Source organism: Orcinus orca, chromosome 13 (genome assembly GCF_937001465.1).
Source record: "Orcinus orca chromosome 13, mOrcOrc1.1, whole genome shotgun sequence".
Taxonomy (NCBI): domain Eukaryota; kingdom Metazoa; phylum Chordata; class Mammalia; order Artiodactyla; family Delphinidae; genus Orcinus; species Orcinus orca.
Genome location: NC_064571.1, coordinates 76626587 through 76650666, shown reverse-complemented (window position 1 = coordinate 76650666; position 24080 = coordinate 76626587). Strand labels below are relative to the sequence as shown.

Below are 24080 nucleotides of genomic sequence, written 5' to 3'. Positions count from 1 at the left end.
CCGAATGACAAGTACCGTTTATTAGCTACATGAATGGGCCCAGCCATGGGTTGAGAGCCGTCCCATGGACCGGCAGAGATGAGCACAGTCACAGCCCCTTCTCCACCCGGGAGTTGTGTCCAGTCATACACTCCGGCAGAAAGTCTCTGTATGGAATACAGGGCACAAGTTCCCTTCGTTGGGCAGGGCGTCTCTCCGAATCACAGATGGTCCCCTCTCGGAGCGGCCAACAGAGCAGCTGGAACGTTGTCAAATTAAATAAGCAACCACAGGAATTCCCAGGAGCCCGGGCTGGGGGTCTCTGGTCCCAGCAAAGGTGTCTGAGAGGCAGGCCTTGGCTCCAGGCCTCCATGGGGCACATGGCCTCGGATCAAACTGGACTGGGGCCGACACAGCTTCATCACCATTTAGGAGACTGTCCTTTGAACTTGGCAACATGGAAATTTACATCAGGCCTTGTATATAACCTTGAATGAACCTACCGATCTCCAGAATAATTTCGGCAAAGACAAAAAACAAACAAACCAGAGGGACTCTGGCCCCAGAATCCCTCCCCACGGGAAAGATGAAGGGCACAGAGCTTTTAGCCAAGTTTCCCAATATCATTGGCGTTTAGCGAAAAGGCTGGTCACGGCCACAAGACCAGCGCAGAAAGAAGCAAAGGCAGTAGAGTTCACGTGACTACTTTATATTAAAGTTTATTACATTTGGGAAATCTACTGTACAGGGAAAAACCCATTGGATTAAGCAGAGTTTTGCCAAAAGCAAAAGACTATCAACTCTTTGGAACATTCCTGATTCCAGCCCAGAGTCGGGCCACAGGAGCCAATCAAAGCAAACCTGGTCCTTCGTGGGGCAGCTCAGTGGCAGGTAGGGCCAAGACCCCTCTCGTCACCTTCCAGGAGAAAGTGTCCCCCAGAGATGGCATCAAAGGAAGGGCTTGGTCCACTCTCCTCGATCCCCAAGCCTGAGGCTCCAGGATTCAAATCTCACACAGGCTCCCCAGCATCGCAGCCGCTTGGGCCCTGGCCCTGGCCCCGAGTTCATGGACACAGGCACGACTGCTCAAAGAGGTGACCACCCGCGGCAGCCAGGATGGGACAGCCCACCAACAGGGCCGCCCAACAGACATTCCATACCCTGTTGCACACGTGAGGGACAAACTCAACAGACAACACACGAACTAAGCCTACATGTTGGCTTCTGGATTTGGTTCTCCTAGTCCCCAAAAAAAAAAAAAAAAAAAAAAGTCTTCTTAACTCTGATGCTGTCTCCTGACCATAGATTAGGGAAGCAGGATGGGGGATAACCAAATCAACTTACTTAACTTACCTCCGAAGTAACGAAGTCTACTGGGCTATAAACAAAGAAACTAGAGGAAACATGTGCAAAAACAAATTGACACCTAAATTAGACCTCTCCACAAAACAAAGTGAATTCTGACAGAGCCCTGGCCTCCTGTCCCCACCACTCAGCGGGACACACCCCCAGCCAGGCCCGCTGGTCTCTACCAGTAAGTGCTACAGACGTGTCAGCCCTCAGCCACAGCATCTTCCAGCCATCCGGGTCCCGAGCAGCGGGGTCCCCTTCTCTCCAGTTAGGCCTGGGGATGGGCTGCTCCGGTTTGGAGAAACTGGGTCAGCGTGGTGGGCTGCCAGGTGCCGGCTGTGATGGAAAGGTCGGTCATATGCGAGAAAGCCCTTGTGCCCAAGTCTCCAGGCAGAAGTCAGAGAAGCAGAGATGAGCCCTCTCCCCGGCACGCCCAGGACTCCGCGGGGAGGGGGCCGCCGGTGGGGCTGGGTGCGCCAGGAAGGTGGCGCGGTGGAGGAGGGCAGGGTCTGCAGTTCTTCACAGAAAAGGCAAGTGGGGGCCTAGCGAGTGGCAGGGGGAGGGGAGGGGCACCCTCCCCATCAGGCGTAGAACTCCTCCTGTTTGCTGGGCTTCTGGTAGGCCCCGCCATTGGCTTGCTTCGGCTCCTCCAAGGAGTAGCTACCCTCGTCCTTCTTCTTCATCCGGTACAGCATGAAACCCACCAGGCACACAGCAAAGATGAGTCCCACGAGGCCTCCGGCAATGACCCCTGGGGCGGGTGGGGAGGACAGAGGCCAGTTGAGCTCGGCTGCTCCTTGGGCTGAGTGGCGGCCCCGCCAGAGCTAAAGACAGCCCCCCGCCCCCCATCCTACCCACCAGAGAGAAAACTCACCTCCCAGCACTTCCTTCCTGTCCAGGAAGCCCTGCGAGGCCCCCGTGGCCCCGGGATCCCCTGGGGGCACGTTCCGCTGGCCAGGTTCCACAGTGGCCCCGGCTGAGTTCTCCGCCGACACGTCAAAGGTGAAGTCCTAGGGGAGGGCAGGTATGGGATCAGGTTTGGGCGACCACAACGAAGGCTGCGTCCAGGTCCGCTCCCAGCTTACCTGGTCACCTCTGCCATCAGCTCAGACACACCCCGACCCAGGCCCCTCTCGCCACATCACACTGGACCCTGCTGGACTGTGGCAAAGGTATCCCATCAAGTGATATAAAGCCCACGTTTTTATGTGAAAATAAACAGGCTCATTTTAGTGCAAAGTGTAACATTACCACGATGCTATAAGACAGAAAATAAGACCTGGTGGAACTTCCACACTCGCCGCAGAGGCGTGCGTTTTAGGAAGCCCTCTCTTCGGGGATCCTGAACAACTCTCTTGCACTGGTCTCGTACTTAGTCTGTCCCACCCTGGGCTCAGCCCTGGGGGTGGGAGAGGATGGGACCTCGGGACACTGCCTTCACTGAGGTGATTACGATGTGCTCACAGGGTGTAGGGGGTTGGGTGTGCCGCGTGTCCAGGCCAGTGCCCCCCACCCAGTGCACTGTGCCCCACCAGGCACTAAGGGCCACCCTACCCACTGGCCACCCGGCGTCCCTGGAAATGCAGAGGATGACAGCGGGCCGACACCCACCTGCTCGCCAGAGCCCTCTCCTTCTGGGAGCTGGGTGGGGGCTTCACCCTCAGCAGCCTTCTCGGTGGTAGCAGAAGCTCCATCCTCCACGCTGGGAGCCTGAGGCTCGAGCTGACTGTGACCTGTGGGAGCTGAGGTCTCGTGGTGGTCAGGCTGCACGTCCCTGTGGGGATGGGAGGTGGCAGCAGGCCCCTGGGCCGTGGTAGCTCTGGCTGTCGATGCCCGGTGGGTGGTTGGGTGCAGCGTGGTCCCACTGGGTGGGTGGGTGGCCTCCTTCTCTTGGGCAGTGAGGCCAGGTTCCAGCTCTCCTAGGAGCACCAGCCCGCCCCCCTCAGGCTGCTCTCCAGTCGGCAGGATGGAGGTGGAGGTGACCGTGGTATCCGGGCGGCTGGGCTCTGGAGCCGTGGGCGTGGCCGTCAGGAGCCCCTTGTCCTTCCAGGTGGAGGGGGTCTGCTGTGACACGGTGATATCTGGCAGAGCGCCTGCAGGGCCAGAAGCACAGCGTGTGGGGTGAGGGAGGCCCCTGAACATCAAGGCCAGCCAAGCTCAGGCCATGAGGAAGGCCTGGCCGAGGACCCGAGGCTTTGACTTCCAGGCCAGCACAGCAAACCCTTCCTCTCGTGAGAAGCTGTGTTTCCTGGGGCAGAGCTAGCTAAGGCGAAACTCAACTTTGGAAAATGAACCAGCAAAGCTGCCCTTTTCTGCTGCACGTGCCTGGGGACAGCCCGGTCTCTGGAGCCATCTGGGAAGGGATCTTTCCTGCGACCGCTGAAGCCCGCTCCCTGGGGGATGGGGGCATCCTTAGGGGCTGAACGCCATATCCCCATACACACACCTCTCTGGCCCCCTCCCTGATCCACCTGCCCTCTCCCCAGCCTCCCAAGTACAGAGGCCTGTGTCTCACGTCCTAGCTCCCGGGCCCCTGCCTAGGCCACTTTCCCCAGGGATGACTGTAGCCCTCTTCTGAGGTCTAGTTCAAGAGCACCTCCTCAGAGAGCCTCCCTGACCACCTCTAGGCTCAAGGATTTCATTCCCCCAGGGAAAGGGGAAATAGGGAAGATAAAGGCACATTTATACCCCACTAGGCTCTGTGCAGCCTAATACCTCCCAATAGCCTTATGAAGTCAAGAGGTTATTCCCATTGTACAGATGAGGAAATAGAGGCTTGGAGAAGTCAAATCACCTTCCAAAGATTCCCCAGTGAGTTAAAAAGGAGAACATGAGCCCAAGTCTGTCTGCAGCAGGCAGCCCCCAGGACCTCGTGGAATCCACACCCTTCCCACCTCAACCCACACATGTTTTCTCCTTGCAGCACGGTCCCCATTCTCTTCCCTAGCATCACCCTTCTGGCCCAGCTAGGGGGGCTCTCTGACCGCCACCCCCAGCCCACTCACCTGCGCCCGAGCCAGAGAAGCTGTCGGAGTCATCTCCAGAGCCATCCTGATCCTCGGGGGGCACGTTTACAGCCACAGTTTGCTGGAAAATGAACAGAAAAGGATATGAGTGGAGGTTTGGCTTGGGCCCTGCTACTGTGGGGTCCCCATCCTAGGTAGCTGGGTAAATCAGGCACCCCCCTGCTCCCCAAACACACACACCACTCCACACAGCACAGGAAGGAAGCCCTCGTGTGTGGCTCTGGAACCCTCGGTTCCCCGCCAACACACACACCCCCTAGAAGCTCAGTCTGCTCGGGGCGCCCCAGACCTCTCAGAGGAGCAGACAGACAACACCATTGGCAGGAACAGAGACTGTGGCCCCCCTGGAACCAAAGCCCACCCTACACTGAGAATCAGGTCCCGGAGGCCACTGACCAGGGAGCTTCAGGGTCCAAGAGTGGGGCTTTCAAGGGCCCCCCGGAACAACATCACGACCACGTGGCTCCAGGGAGGCCGCCTCCAGGCATGCTGAGCGCCAGGGTGCGGACACCCAGGGCCCCATGGCAGGGAGGGGCAGGGATGAGCCCAGGGTGAGTTGTCTGTGCTGAGGCAGGCCTGGCCACAGTGCTCCTTCCCACACTCAGCCTGTTTTCTCATCCACTGGAAAAACTGGGTCCAGACCCACTTGGGGAAGGAAGGACAGGACATCCATCAGCCTGGGGATAGATGAGGCTGATCCAGAAGGGACCCTGCACTAAGGAGGCAAAGGGTCTGTGAGCCTGGGATGGGCCCTGTGTGCGAAGAGCTGCCCCAGGAATGCTGCCTGCCTGGCCGAGCCTAAGAGGCTGCAGGTGCCGGACTGCAAACACATACCCAGGCCCTGAAGCAGGGGCTGTGCCAGCAGGGCCAGGGAGTGGGACCAGGCGGAGGCAGGACACACCACACACAGCCGAGCTGGCCTGCGCGGGGAACCACCCCCCACCCCTAACACTGGCTCCAGGACAGCAGATGGGGAAGGGAGGACCCAGCAGCCAGGTGGCAGGAAGAGTAGCCGTAAGTATCCTGCTCAGCAACAAGACTTTGACCCAAATGACCCTGTGCTGCAGTCCCAGCGTCAAGGGCCAGAACAAAGAACGAATGAAAAAGCAGGACAGCATAGTTCAGAGCACATGGGCTCTGCAAGCCCCCCTGACCTCTGCCACTTACTAGCTGAATGGCCCTGAGGACATCATTAAACCTCCTACGACCTCAGTCTTCCCATCTGTAAAATGGGGACGGCAGTAATATCTACATCCCAGGACTGTTGCAGAAGTTTAAAGAGGTTATGCATGAAAAGAACCTAATAGAGCCTGGTTCGCAGTAAGGGACCCACCACCAGTGGTGGCTGCTCTAAGCTGGGGAAGTAAGAGCCACTCAGCCTGAGGAAGAGGATTCTGGGGCCTGTCTAGGAGGAGGGGGCGTGGAGGTTGGTAGGGTTTCAGGAGAAGAGGGGGCAGAAGGGAGCCAGTTTACGGGCAGCTCTGTGCAGGCTTGTCAGAGGGCAGGCCCTGCCCAAGGCTGGGCTCCAGGGAATGGGCCTCCTCAGCCCAAGAGGCCTCGCCAGGTCCTGGCCACGGGCCATGGGGCCTCCCTCTTGAGCGCAGCAGGGCAGGGAGGGACAGGCAAGACCTTTGGCCTCCTGAGGCAGAGCTGGATCAGGTGGGGGCTCCCTCCAAGGGCCCAGGTCAGAGGGAAGCTTCAGAAACGTGTAGAAACCGTGAGGCTAGAAATACCACTGAGCTTCCTTTGAAAACACAAAACCCACACTACACCTCCTCCCCTCTCCACCGGCCCCCCGCCCCCCAAGAGAAAAGTTTTGGCCGCAGCAGGGCCTGTATGAGCTGCCACGGCCCGTCTACAATGCACAGTCATAGTCCCTGGCCTCCACCTGCGCCTCAGGCCACGTCCTGTCTGTACTGTCCCCAGGTGGCCCTTCAAACACCTGTCCTGCCTCCACGGAGCTTCGGTGGAAGCTGACCCTCGCCTCCCCAAAGCTTACCCCCTCCAGTAACAAAGAACACTGTCCCCCAGGCAGGCGCAGAGTGGGTACCCACACCCTAACATACCCCTGCCCCAGGCCCACAGCAGATGCTCCCAACAGGGCAGCTTGAGGGGGACAAGCATTCAGGGGACACGCCCCACCCACACTCATCAAGACCCCCCTTCACTTCGCCCAACACCCTCGCAGCTCTGGAGGAGACCCTAGGCGGCAGTGCTCCAATTCCCAGCCTTGGACAGAAAGCTGGACCTGGAGCAGGGGGCCAGGCCCTGTTTCACAGACGGGGGCACTGAGTTCTGCAGAGAACACAGTGCACCAGGACCCCGTCCACCTCGGAGGCATCGCCCAAGATGCAGGCAAAACCAGGGAGGCCCAGCCTCTCACCTACACAGAGAGGCCCCAACAGGTTAGCAGTTTCCCAAGAGAAGGGCTTTTCTCAGGACTAGGTAAGACTTTGAATCTGCCCAGTCCCTGAAAACAATTTGTTCCCTCATCTTATCGCAATCTTGTTTATACAACAAGCTCTTAAGCAAACACTTTCTCCCCTGAAACCAGCTCCCAGGCCTCAGGGCAGCCTCTCCCCTTTGGGGCTGGGTCTCCACCAAGGGGATAGGCTGTAGTGATCTCCCAGACCTCCAGCTTGAACCTCCAGTGACAGCCTCAGCCCTCCAGGGAGGAAGTTAGCAGAAACTGCTGAGGTTGAACTTGGCTCACCAGGTGCCAGCTGACTCTGGAGTTTGGGGTGAGACTTCCGGTTTCACCAGCAGGCCTGCTGTGCTAAGAGCCTGTGGTCAGCTGCCTCCTAGGCCCCATATGGGGCTCTCCTCGGCACAGCCTCTGACACTGTTCTGAGACCACACTGGCCACAACTCAGGGATGCCAGGGGTGGGTTGGCCCAGTTTGGAACCCACTTCAAACAGCCTGGGAAGACAAAGGCAAGCCAGCTGTACCTTTAATGGGGCCCTTTAACCTCTGTAAGGCCCAGGAAAATCAGTTTTTTGTACAACAAATCAAAAGCCATATGAGGGGGTCTAGATGTTCCCACCTTTGGTCTGCTCAGGGCAAAGGCCAGGTTGGTCCTTCCCACACACAGCGCAGATCCTGGAAGCCCAGGGCCTGAAAGGCCAAAGCCAAACTGTCCCACATTGTTTTCAGGGACTGGGCAGATTCAAGGTCTTACCTAGTCCTGAGAGAAGCCCTTCTCCTGGGAAACTGCTAACCTGTTGGGGCCTCTCTGTGTAGGTGAGAGCCTGGGCCTCCCCGGTTTTGCCAGCATCTTTCGCTCAGGTCGGGGGGCAGACACGTGGAGGCTGGGGGACAAGGAACACGAGAGGAACGGCCAGCCCAGCTCATCTCAGCCACACTGGTCTCCGGGCCACACCTGGGGCGGTGTGAGGAGGACACCCCGAGAGAGGACCTGGGCTCAGGGGTCAGGCGGAGCAGGAAAGGGAGTGTGAGAGGAGGGAGGCCTGCTCTGACACTGGAAGCATTTTCCATCCCTTTCCTACCATTATCCTTTGATTTGAGGCAGGCAGGGCTGAGATCAGCATCTCCCAGGGATAAGGGTGAGGGTCTTGCCAGTGGTCACCGGGCAGTGAAGTATCTGCAGACGTGCAGGCAGTGTTTGCTCCCTTCACCTGCCATTTCTCTCCCTCCCCTGCCCCGAAGGACCACCTTCCCTGATGGTCCAGCTGTTTTACGGGAAACTTGCCTAAATCTCCTCAATGCACCACAGGCCCCAGGAGCCATGGGATGAGCATGTCATCCTCACCAAGTAAGAGTTCCTGGGCTTCCCTGGTGGTTAAGAATACGCCTGCCAATGCAGGGGACGTGGGTTCGAGCCCCGGACTGGGAAGATCCCATATGCCGTGGAGCAACTAAGCCCGTGCACCACAACTACTGAGTCTGTGCTCTAGAGCCCGCAAGCCACAACTACTGAAGCCTGTGCGCCTAGAGCCCGTGCTCTACAACGAGAAGCCACCCACGCACCACAATGAAGGGTGGCCCCCACTCAGCGCAACTCGAGAAAGGCCCACGCACAGCAACGAAGACCCAATGAAGCCCTAAATAAATAAATAAAATAAATTTTTTAAAAAGGCAAACCATTAAAAAAAAAAAAAAAGAGTTCCTGACCCCTGCCAGCAGGGGAGACCAAGATGCCAGCCCAGCTTCAGAGGTGGAGACAGGATGGCATGGACAAGCAGGGTCAGGGCTACCAGGGGCTAAAGGTCTCCATCACCAGGCTGTCAGCCATCCCCAAGAGCATGTCGGTAGTCTGTGGGCAGAGGGCTGGCACAGAAAGCTTCAAGAAGGCAGCCAGCCTCAAGCCCACTCCTGCCATCTCTCACCCCACACTGGCCATAGGAGGGCGACCTCCATCTGAGCAGACCTCTGCCCAGGCTGGCCCAGGGGGCCTGGGGCTGTGTTGCAGCATCCCTCCAAGACACCTTGGGCATGAGCATGAAAGTTCCCTGGGAGGGTCACAAGTCAGGATACCAAGTGGGCATCTCAGAGATGTTCAGGTGAAGGGCTTCTAATTCCAGGCTGACTGAAGAGGTTGCCTGTCTGACCCCTGACCCCAGCACCCCATCAACCCGCAGCCATCAGATCCAAAGACCTCTGGTTTCCAACCCACACCCTGAATCACTGGTGTGTTACCCGCTGCTTGATCTAAGTGATGGATAAACACAAATCCTTTAAAAAGCATTACTGAAGGGACTTCCCTGGTGGCGAAGTGGTTAACAGTCCGCGCTTCCAATGCAGGGGGCCCGGGATCGATCTCTGGTCAGGGAACTAGATCCCACATGCATGTCACAACTAACAGTTCACATGCCACAACTAAGGAGACCACTTGACACGACTAAGACCTGGCATGACCAAATAAATAAATTTAAAAAAGAAAAAAGCATTACTGAGGTCACATGCCTAAGTACAATATCACGCAAGGTCCTTCGACAGTAAAGAGGGTAAGAAATGGTCTTCAAAGCTCAGGGGCCGTCATCCAAGGGTTTCAGGGAGAAGAGAGGGTAAGAAACGGTCTCGTCTTGGCCTTGGTGAGCTCCCAGGTATATAGCTCCCACTCCAGGACGCTTCTGGAAGGGGGAGCTGCACAGGATGGGGTACAGAGGGTCACCCCACTGGGGACGCTAGGGCCGGCAGATGAAGCCTCCAGCCAGACCCCGGAGAGGTTAGGAGAACGCTCGGCCCTGAGTCACAACTTCGGCGACGCTGGGGCCTCACTGGTGTGGCAGCCTCCGCAGCCAAGTGGGAAAGGGAGGTTTAGGTATCTGTTGGTTGTAAGGCTTGGGTGTAGCGATAGAAGCCCTGGCTGCCGTGGTGGGAGCTCAGTCACTGAATCCACAAGGATAAAGAGCTGCCCCTTGTCACAATGCCCAGGTCACAGCCTTTCCCTGTGAAAGGAGCCAGCCTTGGCGCCCGTGCTGGGGCTGAAGGCAGCGGGTGGAGGGTAGGGGCCCAATTTGTTCCATGAGCCCAGGCTGAGGAGTATAAAGGCAGGAGGGCCACACAATCACACCAGGATAAACACCCCTCGTTCCCATCCCACCAAAATCCCACCCAACAGCAGGCATCCTCGGGAGGCTTAAATGAGATTCATGGTTTTTAAAAATCTTTTTTACCCCCCTCAGTTTCCTGGTCAGATCTACGGATCTAAGGGAAAAGAGCTGATTCCCCCAACCCCACACAACTCTCGGGGGCTGAGGTGTCTGGGCTACAGAACCTCAGCCTTTGCCCCGACCTGTGTATCAAGATGCCAAACTGGCCAAGGTGACATTCACACCATCACCTGCCTCCAGGCCAGGGGCTCTCTTCTTTGGGGTCCCTAAGCGTCACCAGGAGACTGTTGGAGATGAAGTCTTCCAAGCTCCATCCCTGAGGCTGATTCAGGGGGTTTGGGGCAAAGGCCTTGGACTCTGCATGTTGCAAACTCCATATCCTGTAGGTGGTCTGCAGACTGCACGTGGGGAACGACAGTCTGGACAGGAGAAGGCCTCACCCAGAGTGGCCTGGGGGCTGGGGGAGGCAAGACTCCCCCCGCCAGCCCCACTCAGGTCCAGTGCTCAAAGAAGAGGTACCAGGTAGCCCCGAAAACAAGTCCTAGGGCCAAAGTGATCCGAGAAAGTTCTAGAACATTCTCTCTACATTTCTGATACATCCATTCTCTATAGTCAGTACACTGTGGTGCCTGCCCGGTCTGAGGAAGAGGCCTCGCCGCAGAGCTGGGAGAACCCCTCAATTCCCAGTAGTGCTAGAAACAGGAAACAAAGAAAAGCAACACTCGACTGTCCTGAAGCTGAGCTGAGCTTCCATCCTGCCTGCCCGGGGCCGAGCAGGACCTCCTCGATTCTCCGGGCAACTCTCACCCCGTCAGCTGGCCTGATGCAGTGACCAGGCTGAAACCAACGGGAGCTGCGCAGAGCCGCTGATGCCCTCTCTGGGGTGGGGGTGGGGGTGGGGGGCACCACCAACGAGGCCAAGGAGCTGAGAGGGGATGGGGAGCTGCAGAGCCTCGGGGCCATCGGCCCGGGGCACCTGCCCGCCTAGGGGTGGCGGGGGAAGAGAATGTTACAAATACCCAGCCCCTCCCGCGGCCCGCCAAACGCCCTGGTGCCCGGCAGCACCTGGTGCACCTGGTGCTTTCCCTCCTCGGGGGGATCACTTGCACTCCCTCCCTCAGCCCTTGCTAACACGGCCTAAGCACAGACCTGAGGGGCCAAGCGGGCCAAAGCATCTTGGATCAAGGGTCTCCAGGAAGGGACCAGAGCTAAGGATGCCGGGGGAAGACAGCCCTGACCGGGGGGGCCACCCCAGGCGGAGGCCCTGCTCTACTGTTCCCTTGCTGGGGGACCTGGGCAGCTCTCTGCCTCTCACTGGACCTGGTTCCCGCCTGGACAACACAAGGGGCTGGCTGAAGAGCCCTAAACCCTCTCAGGGTTCTGACAGGCTAGGCTGGGCCCTGCGGCCCCAATTCCTTACCAGTGAGGCCAGAGTGGTGTGGGGGTGATAAACTGGCCACAGACGGCCATGGCGGGGTGGGTGGGAGGGCAGGACCGCAGCCCAGGGCCCAGGAAGACGCTGGGCTCCCCCTAGCCCAGGAGATCACGGTGGTGGCAGAGAAATCACTTCCTCTCTGAACGCCGCTTTCCTCACTTGGGAGCTGCCAGGGAGGCCACTGCGGAGGCCCGGAACTCCCGGCTTTGGCCTCAAGACCCTGAAATCTTCCCCCCACCCCCTCTACTTCCAGGAGGGAGGGGCCCCACCGGTGCCTCGGGGCAGCATCAGCATTTCCTGGCCTGACAGGCATGATGATTTATCAGCTCACCAAGAACTAAGTCAGGCTGGGACCTGCAGAGGGGTGATGGGTACAGCTCAAGGCGGGAGGGGCCCGGGAACAGACAGGCAGGGAAGAGGGGGCTTCTTCTGCCCTCACCTTGAGAACGTGCATCGGTGAGGGCACCCGCAGGGCCCCCTGAGGAGGAAGGCCTTTCAGGGGACCTCCTGGGCATGCACCCTTCCCCCCCCCCCTACACACACACAACCCCACCTCAGCTGTTCCCACCCTGCCCCTAGGAGACAGACTTCACTGCTCTGGGGGATTCCAGGACAGGGCAGGGTGCAGGGCGCCATCCACACTTGCTTAAAGACCCTTCGCAGTAGCATTTCCCAGGGCACTGCACGTCAGGGCTTTCACAAGGGAAACCCGAGGTCAAGGTCATGGAGCCCTTCTCCCTTGGAGCACCCCAGGGGTCACGCTTGTGTTGAAGGAGGGGGGATCCTGGCAGCCAGCTCCAGCCCCGATGCCCAAGCCAGGCCAGAGCTGCCACCAGCACCCCCGTACCCACCCCTCCGGAGAGCTGGCGCCTGCCTCACTGCCCGCGTGCCGAGGCTCGTCTTAGAACAGGCCCAGCTGAGGGCTGGGTGTGAGGCCAGGAGCTGGAAGACCAGTTCCTCTGCTTTTCCCCACCTGCCAGAACCTGGGCCGGGCAGGGTAGGATTCCACTTGGGCGTTGAGCAAGGCCGCCTGGCCCGGCCCAGCCAGCCTCTGTGCCCAGCACTGTCCTGGGAGCCAGACAAGGGCTGGCCAGGGTAGAGTGACCAGACCTGGTACTGGAAAACCTGGGCTCTATTTCCAACTTACTGGGTGACCTTGAAGAGACCTTGCCTCAGGCTGCCCTTCTGCACGACAGGGGCTTGACCAAGAGGTCGCAAGGGGGGTCCGAGTCCCGAGTCTGTGGATGGCGACTCAAGGCCCACCCTGGAGGGGCAGCCAGCCACCAACATGGCACTCAGCAGGGGGAGGACCCTCAATGGCAAGTGGGGGGAGGGGTACTTGATCACAGTGACTCAGGGTCACCGCTCTCCGCTTCCCAAGGGCATGATGGCCTAGGCAGGATGCTGGAGATGTCCCACATCAAAGTGCCTCTGGAGATGGCAACTGTCAACCCACGGGGACAGAACGAGCAGCCAAAGCCCCCAGAGCCTCGCCCCCACCCCAGCCCTGGCTGTCCCAACGAGACAGCTAAGGCCAGAAGCTCAGGCAGGATCCCCGAGTCGGACCCCACGAGGGCCCCCGGAGCTGCTCTCTAGCTGATTAATCCCCAAACTCCGCCTGGCTTGGGGGCCTGACACGTCTGGCATATGGGCTTCTAGAGACATCCTCCCCCTGATCTGGCTAAATAAAGCGTCTTCAAGTTTCAAGGAGGCAGAAACTTGCAGCTTTTGACACACCTGCAGCTGCTGGTCAGGGCGCCAGCTGTGTGTATGTGGAGGGAGGGGGAGAACTTTATCCTCCAAATCTCCCCAGCAGTGTCCGTGCAGTTAGAGTATCCCTTTTAAGATGAAAATGCCGCTGGGAGGGCTAAGGGGTGCTAGTCACTCACACTAGAGCAGAAACTAGCTCTATGGGGGACGGGTAGTTTTGGAACTGGGGCACTGGGGATGGGTAGGGGCTTTGGAAGATGGGAAAGGATTGCTAAAAGGAGGCTGAAAGATGCCAAGAGCAAATTTTTTAACCTGTGTCACAATGTGGCTGCCAGCCAACCCCATACCCAAGAAAGAACGACGAAATTCCCTTTGCTCCTGCCTAAGCCACAGGTGTACATGGCTTCTCCTCCCACGTCCAGAAGAATAATGGGCTAGTCTGGGAACCTGCCTCTGGGATAAAGTACGATTCAGACCAGGTAGGCACTGAGGCTGCTGGAGCCCAGGCAAAGACAAAGAAAGGTCAGTGTGTCCTTGAAGGGGTCCAGTGGCAGAGCAGAGCTGGTACTTTCCGGCCTGAGTGATGGAAGGCAGAATTTCCTGTGAAGGCCAGATCTGAATAGGCTGGATTCCCAGATTACTGGTGGGACCCCCGCCAATAAGAAGCAAAGCAGCCTGGGCCCCTTCACTGTCAGACTGCCCTCCTCCAGTGGCTTCCTGATGGCTAGAAGGTTCGCACAGCTTCAAATGCCCGGCACTGTTCCCAGGCCCTGGCAGCCTCTGCACACAGTAGGTGCTAAGGCAGTTAAGAGGAGGACCGTGGATGCAGCCCCAGTCTTATGAACTCAGAGAAACCCCAGAAAGGGGAAGAAGCCCTAACACCTGCCCAGGACTCAGGACAGTCATGGGGCGGAAGGAAAAACCCAAGGACCTGACCTGGGCTGGAGGCGGGGCGGTCACTTGAACAATAGAAATCTCGGAATTAGGTCTTGGGGGGAAAATAGTAATCACGGCTAATACGTCTTGAGTACTACGTGTCCGGTACTAGTCTAGGCACTTTACCTGAATGAATTCATTTACACCTCATGATAACCTTAGATTCTAGTGCAAACCCATCCTACAGATGAGAAAATTGAGGCAAAGGGGACGAGTCATCTGTCCCAGGGCACATAGCCACTGAAGTGCTTAGAGAGGGGGTCTGGGGCCAGGCAGTCTTGCTCCAGCAGGTATGCAGTTAGCCACCCCATCACAGGGAGGACTGCGGGCTCTCTGACCCTCAGGGAGAAAACAGCCATCATTTCCACTGGAGGCGGCACAAGAGAAAGTGCAGAAGGAAGGAGGACCCAGGGGTGGGGCCCTCCCCCTCCCCCCTGCAGCCTAGCCCCGCTCCCACTCCAGGGCACCCCTCAGTCTGCAGTTCTGGGCACAGACCATGGGTCCCCCACAGCCAGGGGGCCCTGCTCAGCTGGCCTGAGACCACCCCCCCAAGGTACCCCGGCATCTAGCTTCACCGGGCCTCTTGCCACTGCTTACCAGCCTAGCCCACACCTCCTCGGGGCAGGAGCCGGCCCCTGGCAAAGGCTCAGGCAGAGGCGAGCAAAGCCCGGCCTGACAGGGAAGGCTCATATTTCTGAGAAGGGGCCAAAGCCGTGTTTGTAGGTCCTGCTACATCAGCACCCTGGGGTAAGACCAGCTGGCCATTCACACTGAGTGACGACTACACAGGTCAGGTCAGACTGTGCCCCTCCCCCCAGCCACAGCCACAGGGGGCTCTCCCCAGGGGACTCCCTAAGCAGCGTCAGCCCCAAAGCTCTCCCAGACTTGCTCCTCTGAGCCCAGACAAGGAAGAGGCTCCCAATCACACCATACAGGTTATTTCACAGGATCTTTTCCAAAGCCCTCCGAAGCAGGACTTTAAAAATCCCATCATACGTGTAAAGAAACTGAAGCTTCGAGGCAGGTGCCGAAACCTGCCCAGGATGCTCCGGGGAGGAAGCGGTGGAGCCTGGTAATGATGTGGGCTGGGCAGACTCCGCGCCCTGTGCTCTCCCGGCCTCCGCACAGCACCCCTCTCTGCGCCAGCCCTGGGTGGGACTAACCAAGGCAGACCGACCTGCCAGTTCTGGGTCCCACCTCGCCTGCCCAGGCCCAAGGTTTCAGGACCCCAGACGGGGCCCCAAATCCACTCCACAGGCAGGCAGACTCAGACATCCAGGCTCGGGCTGCCGCCACTGCCCTGGGAGGAGAGCTGGACCAGGGAATCCACTGGACGCCCAGCCCCTAGATGAGGCTCTGGAAGGACGATCTTGTCCCACAGAGGGGTGGAAGGGAGGGGGGGTTAGGCTGGGGGCCTTCTGCTCTTCACACAGCTCACAGAACCCAGGTGGCCTCAGCCGCTCCTTCAGAGTCACCATGGAGACCTCAGGGCCGACTTCCTGGCCGGAGCCCTCCCAGGACTTTACAACAAGCAGGCCTGCCCCAGGGACACTCTGCACCTATGCTCACCCTCCGACCCCTGTCCCCTGCTCCCCAGAGCCTGTGGGGGGCAGGGAGGAGAGGCAGGGCAGCACCCGAGGATCTCAGCTCAGCCCCAGCGGGCCCGTTCTCCCAGCCCGGCAGGCCCTGGCCAGCCTGGAGGTCGTGCTGCCCAGGCCCTCCCCCCACGGCATCCTGGAGGAGTGTGGGCACCAGGGACAGCAGTATGGCCCCCAGCGGTTTTCTCCGGGAGAAGCTGGAGTGACCTCAGCCTCTACTATAGTCTCAGAGGTTCCTGAAACACCCTGCAAGCCCAAACCTGACCACATGTCCATCCGGGACACTCCCCAGAGATGGGACTCCAAGGCCCCGGACAGTGTTGTGGGCAGCAGGGGTGTTGAGGAGCTCCTGGAAAGAAGAGCCCCTGCCACGGGACTGACACAGTCAAGTCCCCAAACAGGTCAGACGCGGCCCGGGCATGAGCCGTGACATGGGAACAGCAGTGCAAGTCCTCAGGTCCTCCTGAGGCCTCCCGGGGCCCAGCACGTGCTAGGAGCTGGGGTGGACAAGCCACCTCGGCCCTCCAGAAGTTCCCCCCCACCTCCCCACGCCCCACCCACCCTGGGCCAGGCCCCAGAACCCCGTCACCTAAGCCTGCTGGGGGCAGAAGGCACCCAACGAGGGCCAGCATGGCCACAGGAAGCGTCAGGTAGCCCAAGCGGGAAAGGTTGTGAATTCAACGTCCCGTGGTGGGACAAGTCCCTGCACTGCTCCGGAGACGAAGGGAGCCCAAGAGGGGTCCCAGAGCAGGACTGGTAGTCTCCGCCACTCCCGCTGCCTCCATCGGGGGGCCCCCTGCCCTAACACAGAAAATGCCCTGCCTTACGGCCTGAGTTCCTGATGGGAGGGGCTCTGGGATGAACCCTTTCTCAGGCTGGATGACCTTTGGTTGTCACTGCCCCCCTGGCCTGTCTGCGCAGACCGACCCTGCCGTCTGGTCCCAGTAATGGCCACCCTCTCTTACACGCGGCCCCGGACCAGGCGTCGACCCTTCCCCACCTGCTCAGGGCTGTGCGCACGGCAGGCAGCCAGGCTCTGGGCTTTAGATCTGGTCAAGCCAGGTAGGCTTCCCAACCCCCACGCTTGTGGCAGAACTCTCCTGAGGCAGCAGGAGCAGAGGCAGGCCCCACCCAGACGCCACCAGCCCTGTGACACAGCCGCGAGACGTCACCAACATCCAAAGGCGTGACCTCGCCTCTGCCTCTCAGCCGCACTCCCATTTCACACGTGGACTCACTGAGCCCAAGAGAGGCCCGTGCCCAGAGTCACTCAGCGGTAAAAAGGGTCGGGCTGGCAGCCAGGCCCCCGAGCCCTAGTCTTGCCTCACACACAGTGGGCTCAGGGACAAGCTGGTTGGATGAGTCTCAGGGGAGGATCTGTGGGCCTGGCACCATGATTCAGCCGATGAGTGGAGCGATAAGCGCGCCTGCCTGCCCCACTGCCACAACCTGCCCGCTGCGGCTTCCGTTCCTGCGGATGAGCGGACCTGGGGCAGGTGGCCAGGAGGCCTGGGCGTGTGCAGAGAACATCACCCGGCCCTCACCCCCAGCCTGACCTTGCCCAGGGGCCTCCATACACCTCTGGTTCCCATACTGACCCTAAGTCCACCTCTTCCAAGAGCAGCCTGCCGTGACTCCCATCCCACAGACGAGCCCTCAGGCAGGCAGTGCCCCCTCGAGTCCCCAGAGGAATAATGTTGGAGGGTTCTGAGCCCCCGCTAGGTCCCCCCAGTGCCACCTCCACCCTCCCCAGGACAAGGTCTCTTTGCAACCACATGGCTGTCGGAGCTGAAGCAGGTAAGGGGGGCCCCTTGAGTGCACAGGGGAACTGAGACGCAGAGGGGCGCAGACCTGCCCAAGTCACACCACGGAGGATTAAACTGAGACTAAGTGGGACACGGGTCCTGGCCACCCTCGTCTGTAGGAATAACTTCCGCAGACTCTTCTAAAGCCCGGGATAGAGGAAGAGCTGCAGTTAAAAAGGGAGGGAGGGAGGAAGACAGCTTCCTGGTTTCTGAGGAGGAAGTGGCAGACAGGTGGTGACCAGGTTTCCCAAAATCTCAGACTGCAGCCTAACCTGTGGGGAAGCCCAGTGGGGAAATCGACGGGCCAAGCAAAGCCCAGTCATAGCTGCAACCCCTGCAGCGTGCGCACGCACACACGGCCTCTCATGGGGTTGCAACCCTCACGTGAGTCACTGGGCAGAGGAGTTTCTTCCCAGGGCTGAAGGCCAGAGGAAGAGCAGCCTCTCCTTATAATTAGGCAGCACCACAGAGCCATAAACGCAGGAGAGAGACCCTCAAACCTTCCCCCTCCTGATCCGACAGCCCCGAGCCCCACAACTGCCCAGTGCCTCCACAGCCTTGAGGCCCTGCCAGAACCCCTGGCTCCCCAAACCCACAACGGCATGACAGGCAGCAGGACCCTTTCCAGAAAAAGCTTAGACCACTCTGGCCCGTGCCACCCCTCCTCTGCACCGCTCCCCCGCAGGGTACCAAGCCCCAGGGAGCTGACCAGGTGCCCCTGCCTTGGACCTGGAAATGCAGGGGACTTTCTAGTGCTGACTCCCCACCCAATGTCAGCATCCCAAGGACAGGCAGAGGTGGTAACACCACACAGATAAAGCTAGCCCTTCTGGGGGGCAGTGGAGGGGGCTCCCCACATCCACCTGGAGTTGGAAGTTGCGTAGTTGCTGAAGTGACCCCGAGTGCAGGGTCGTGCCTCCGTGGGTGAGGGGATGCCCACACGCCTGCCCTCTCTCCGCACCGCCAGGGCACTCATGGCCGTTCAGAGGGAGGTTCCAGGATACACACCCAACCTCTGCCGGAACAGCTGAGAGGGAAATGACACCGCACTGAATCTGTTCCAGGGTGCAGGATCCTGGCGCCAAAAGCCCTCTTTCCACAGACTCCGTTAATCCCCTTCCCTCTCTCTAGACACACTTACGCAGGCCCTCAAGGGGCGGCTTTCAACCCAAGACTCCAAAATTCGTTGTTGAAAAGAAGGAGGAAATCAGGAAATTGTTTGTTCTGTAGAAATCCCAGGGTTCCAGCACTTAATGACAGTTCCTCATGGGGCTGCTCTTGAAGCGGCAGCGGGACCTGGCATTGAAGGGGCCGGGAGGTGAGCCCAGCACAGGGGCCACGAGTCCTGGGTTCTGGTCGCCCCACTGGGGCCACGGTGCCCGGCTTCGAGGCTTAAAAAAAGATCTACTAATTCCACAAATGTCTCCCCAGCATCCATGATGAAAGTCAGTGCAGGCTGGTTGTTGCCCTGGGGACAAGCACAAGGGCAAACCTTGCTGGTTTCAGCCAGTCTCCTATGCTGGGTTTGTGGGGGAGACTTGCCAGTCCTTCAATTTCTTCACGCCACACACATATGCACACACGTACGTACAAATCCTGGTTCTCCCACGTCGGCCCCTTGTAGGGGCTCACCTCTGCAGGCCTCATCCACAAAATGGGTACAATGACATACATGGTAAAGGTTTGGGGTAAATATGAAATAGGGATGCAGGAAAAGCATCGAGCACCCAACAGCAGGCACTCAGTGAAAGGTGATCCTAATTCTATGAACAGCTAACTTTCCTCTGGCGTTTTCATTACCAAACACTTTCACACCTTCGTTATGAAATGAATACGCAAATGAAAGAATCAGGACGAGGAGAACAGGTATGATGTTCTCTTTACACAGGACATCAAGACTTGGCTGTGAAGTGACTCGCCTGAGACTACGTGGTACATTAGTGGCGGAGCAGAGACCCAATACCGGGGGCTCTACCTCACCCAAAGCTGTTTCTGGCCAGCCGAACAGTATGGGTGCACTGCCACCCGAATAAAACACAGTGTGAAAAATAGAGACAGGGCCCAAGCTAAGAAAGAGGGCCCTTCGCAGCGGTTGAGAATCCGCCTGCCAATGCAGGGGACACAGGTTCGAGCCCGGGTCCGGGAAGATCCCACATGCCGTGGAGCAACTAAGCCCGTGTGCCACAACTACTGAGCCTGCTCTCTAAAGCCCACGAGCCACAACTACTGAGCCCACATGCCACAACTACTGAAGCCTGCGTGCCTAGAGCCCGTGTTCCGCAACAAGAGAAGCCACTGCAATGAGAAGCCCGCGCACCGCAATGAAGAGTAGCTACCGTTCGCCACAACTAGAGAAAGCCCACGCGCAGCAACAAAGACCCAACGCAGCCAAAAATAAAGAAATTAAATTAATTAATTAAAAAAAAAGGAATGAGGGTCCTTGCCAACCAGGATTTAGACGGAGTTAGCCTTTCTGGGTCCAGGCTACCCATGACTGACAAGTCATTTACACCTTCAGCCAGGGGGAAGAACTTGGAACACGGGGTCATCATCAGATGCTTACTCCAAAGGTCACTGACATCTGTTCCCCTAGGGAGCCCATAAGCACCTCCCTTGACAGCCTCTGTTATTCTAGGTACTATCAGGACACCACAGAGGTCATTGCTCACAGGTGAGACCCTTACTCAGTGCTGAAAACTCTTGTCTTAGAAATAATTCTAACAAATCTGACTAGCTTCTTAGTACTGCTGGAGAAAAGTGCCAGTTAGAACTGAACTGAAAAGCCGCTTGCTATACTCAGGCCCACAAATGTCACTTTTGGCTGCTATCAGACAGGGATGGAAGAGGAAAAAACGCAAACCAGAATCCCAAGTGCACCAACAGAAGGGCACCAGGCCAGGGGCAAAGTTCTCTTCAGAGCTCAATAAACCCGGGAGACAAACGCCATAACCTAACATGGTGACAGCTATGAGGACCCTGGCATCCAGAGATTTAACTATGCTTAGCAGTCTTTCGTTAATAAAGGAAGGGAAATAAATATTTCAGAGTCCCGCCCAAAGTAAGAATATTTTTGAGGGTAATAAGGATTCTTAGCTTTCTGAAAAAACCTGGATACCAAGGATACCTCATTCTCAAGAGACTTCAGAATCCAAAATTCTGCGGCAATAAAAAAGATTCCTCTATAAACTACTCCAAAATTCAAGCTTTTCATTAATTCTTTCCAGGCTCCTCTCCCTCTCTTTCTTATTTCTCTTCCCACGAATCTGGGTTAATGAGGTTTTATTGGAACCCACTATGAGCCACAGGTAGAGACTTAAACCAGCCCCACCCTCCCTGTGGAGCTCAAGCCAGGAGTGACATCACCTCCAGAAGGCTCCGAGCCCAGGCAGAGGAAGTTAATGCCTCCCCCAGCCCCACCCACTCCACCAGGCCGTCGGGAAATGTCTCTACTAGCCCCCATAATTAAGGCAAAAAGGGATTTTCTGCCTTTCAAGAAAGAGAAGAGAGAAAGAGAGGAAACAGCAAATAACTTTCCAGAACAAGCAATTTTTCTTGCATGGCAGAAACAAAAGACCATGGGAATCTCACACACACACAACCACGCGGAAACCTTTTTAGACAAACCTGTTCTCGTCTCTTGGGAGTGGTTTTGAGCAACCTCCTGCCCTAGCAGCCTTCCCTTGTCCAAAGTCAGGCGCCCAGGATCATACCCTACCTCACTGATCCCCAGGGGATTCTGACCTGCTTCCCACTGGGGCCAAAGTGAACCCTGGGAGAAGCCAGATTTCTGCAACCAGTGGACACCTCCTATTTCAGCAAATCCCACTGCCTTATTTCTTTTAGTAAGAGAGTAGAAGAGGGCTCTGGGAAGGTACTTTGTGCCCCCACTTTGAACCAAATATGGACAGCCACTATAAAAGGGAGAGGACAGGGCTGGGAAAGAGAAAACAAACTAAACTTAATAAACAAACAAACAAAAACCTAAGTTCTGAGCCAGTGTCTGACCCCAAAGCTTAGTGCTTTCAGGCTTAGCTCAAACACCCCCTCCAGGAAGCCCTCCTACCACCACAGCTCTAATGAGCCTCCCTCCCTTCCCCGTTTCCCCCTTGAAACTCAACTGCCCTGCCTTTCCATAATGTATCACATTTTCTAGGGTAGAAAAAAAAAATGCAGCATCTGCTTCTTCCCAGCACACAGAAAACGTCTGGGAAACGTGGCCCACAGAGAATTTCTAATCCCATCTGCCTCCCCGTGTTAAAAGGTGCTCTGGGATCCCCGCTCAGGAATGCCAGCCTCACCTAAGGCAAGCAAAGGAACCACCACCAGCACTCCTGATTCTGGCTGGAAGTAGGCGGAGTGCTGCTAAGGCCCCATCTTGTGCCTGGAGAGAGTGGGGCAGCCAGGAAAGGCCAGGTGGGCCAGGGAGGTAAGCCAAACACCTTCACCCTCTTCTCCAGAGTATTAACTATTGGTTCAAGGTGCAGTCTGAATGCCACAGAAGCCATACTCTTCAAGAGTGAAGGGGAAGCCAGATGCCAACTTCTTGGACCTAAAAGCCAGGCGTGCTGTGGAGACCCAGCTCAGAAATCCTGTCCTTCGCCATGGCTCCCCCAGATAGGGCACCCCACATGAACACTCCAACTCATCAGCAATTCAAGTGGCATTAGGGACCCCTTCCTGGATTCCAAAATGTTTCCAAGCATTAACAGTCACCTGGGAAGCAAGGAGGGCACTTCACAGATCAGCCTGAAAAGCACCTCACCTGAGCCAGACCCTGCAAAACACCGCAAGGCTCTCAATAATCGGGAGCTACTATTATTATGGAGGGACCCGCTTTCAGAGGGTTGGCGTTGCTGAGGGACTTGTCCAGATAATACATTATAAGTGAAGGACCGGAGTACCCACGCCCGGCAGCCGCTCGTCCCCTCCCACGTGCCTCCTTTTGCCAGAGCTAGGGAAGTCGAGCCGTCCAGATGTGCTGGCCAGAGACTGCCACTTCCGGCACGGGAAGAGCCCCTCGGTCCGCACCTCCCTTCTTCATCCCGGGGGATGGCAGACCCGGCCCGCGGGGAGGACCCCGGGACTCCAGCAATGGGTGTGGGGACTGGGGGGGATGGACATGACCACCCGGCGGCCAGGGCTGACACCTGGCGGCAGCCCAGGTCCCAGCCCATATTAGGGACGGCGCTGCGGGGCGGTTCCCAGGAAAGGGTTACAGGGGCCGAGAACAAAGCGCCCCCTTTGGGGAAGGCGGGCCAGCGGACTGCGGCTGAGGCGGGAGATCACTTTCTGGGGACCCTCGGGATGCTCTTTGTCGGCCAGGTCCCTCTTCAGAGGGGACTCACCCCTCGCCAAAGGTGGATGCTGGAGTCCTACCCAAAGGCCTCCCCCCAGCCTCGGGCTCCACATTTGTCCCCCTTTTCCTCCAGCTCCACTGGGCGGGCCAAGGGACCCGCCTTCCCTCGGCGCGGCTCCAGCACAAAGCCAGGCCGGGGGAGGGGAAGAGCCATTCGCGGGTCCACTCTTGGGGAAGCTGCCCGCGCGCCGCGGCGGTGCCCAGCGCCGGCTCGCGTCCCTCCCCGGGCAGCACAACTTCAGCAGCCCAGAAGTTGGGTTCTTGCGGGTCTCTAGCATTCTGGGGCCAACTTCCCGGAACCTCCTTCTACCAGCTCGGCCCGGCTCGTCTCGGGCAGCCAACGGACAGCCGAGGACCCCGCCTCCGCCCGCCCGCCCGCCCCAGTCCCCCTCGCAGCCCTGGCTGGGGCTCCTTAGCGAACACGCCCGCCTGCTCCAGCGCCGACACCGCTGCGCCCAAACTTGCCTCCGCCCGAGGGGCCAGAAGCCGAGGCTCGGAGAGTCTGGTTTGAATTAGGGTCCGCGGACGGGGCGTAGTTGCCGCGATCACCGCATCCTCCCGGGTCACAGGCAGGGGAGCCGGCGCCGCGGCGCCCGGGGTGACCGGGTGGGAGCCGGCGACCCCAGGCGCCGCCGCAGGCTGGCGGGCTTCTTCGCCTGTGGAACCGTTTTACCTAATTGAGCGCGGAGCCCCGGCGCAGGTTCCGCTCCGCTGGGCGCCGCGGGCCCCGGGTCTCCGCCCTGAGCGGCGGAACCCGTGCGGCGCCCCCCGACGGCGGAGGTAATTGAGGCGGGCGCCTTGATTTCGGGTCTCCGGGTACCGGGGCCCGCCGGGCTAGCGCGGGAAGAAGGGAAGTCCCCGCTTCCCCTCCCCCTCCACGTGCAGCCGCCGACATCGGCGGCTCTGCCAACCCCGGCTTCCCGCCGCCTCCCAGCCCGGCCCCGGGCCACACTCACCGGGAGGGCCGGCTGCAGGCGCAGCGCCAGCGCGCAGAGCCAGAGCCAGAGCGCCGGGCGCCTCATGCTGCCCGGACCGGCGGCTGGAGCGCGGCGAGCTGCGCAGGTCAGGGCTGCGCTGCGCTGCCCAGACTGCACGGGGCTCCGGGTCGGCTCCGCGGGTTGCGCTGCGCGCAGCTCCCTCGAGCGATGTCCAGCGCGCGGCTGGCTGTCCTAGGCGAGGGCTGCGGGGTCCGCCGGCTGCAGTCCGCTTTCTACGGCTGGATTCCTCCCCACTCAGCTCGGCTCCCGCCTGCACCTCTCCCGCCGAGCTCCGCCTTATAATAAAGCCGCAAGCCCTTAGCCGTTGCAAAAA

General features: G+C 58.7%; 1 protein-coding gene across 1 annotated transcript; it reads right to left on the bottom strand.

The window, feature by feature from the left end:
* SDC1 (syndecan 1) lies at positions 1–24040 on the bottom strand. Its single transcript, XM_012534866.3, has 5 exons — positions 23726–24040; positions 4335–4416; positions 2941–3422; positions 2204–2339; positions 1–2080 (listed from the first exon to the last, which is right to left on the bottom strand). Exons 1-5 carry the CDS (start codon positions 23789–23791, stop codon positions 1911–1913), a joined length of 936 nt encoding a protein of 311 aa, XP_012390320.1. The 5' UTR covers positions 23792–24040; the 3' UTR covers positions 1–1910.
* Positions 24041–24080: the final 40 nt, after the last annotated feature.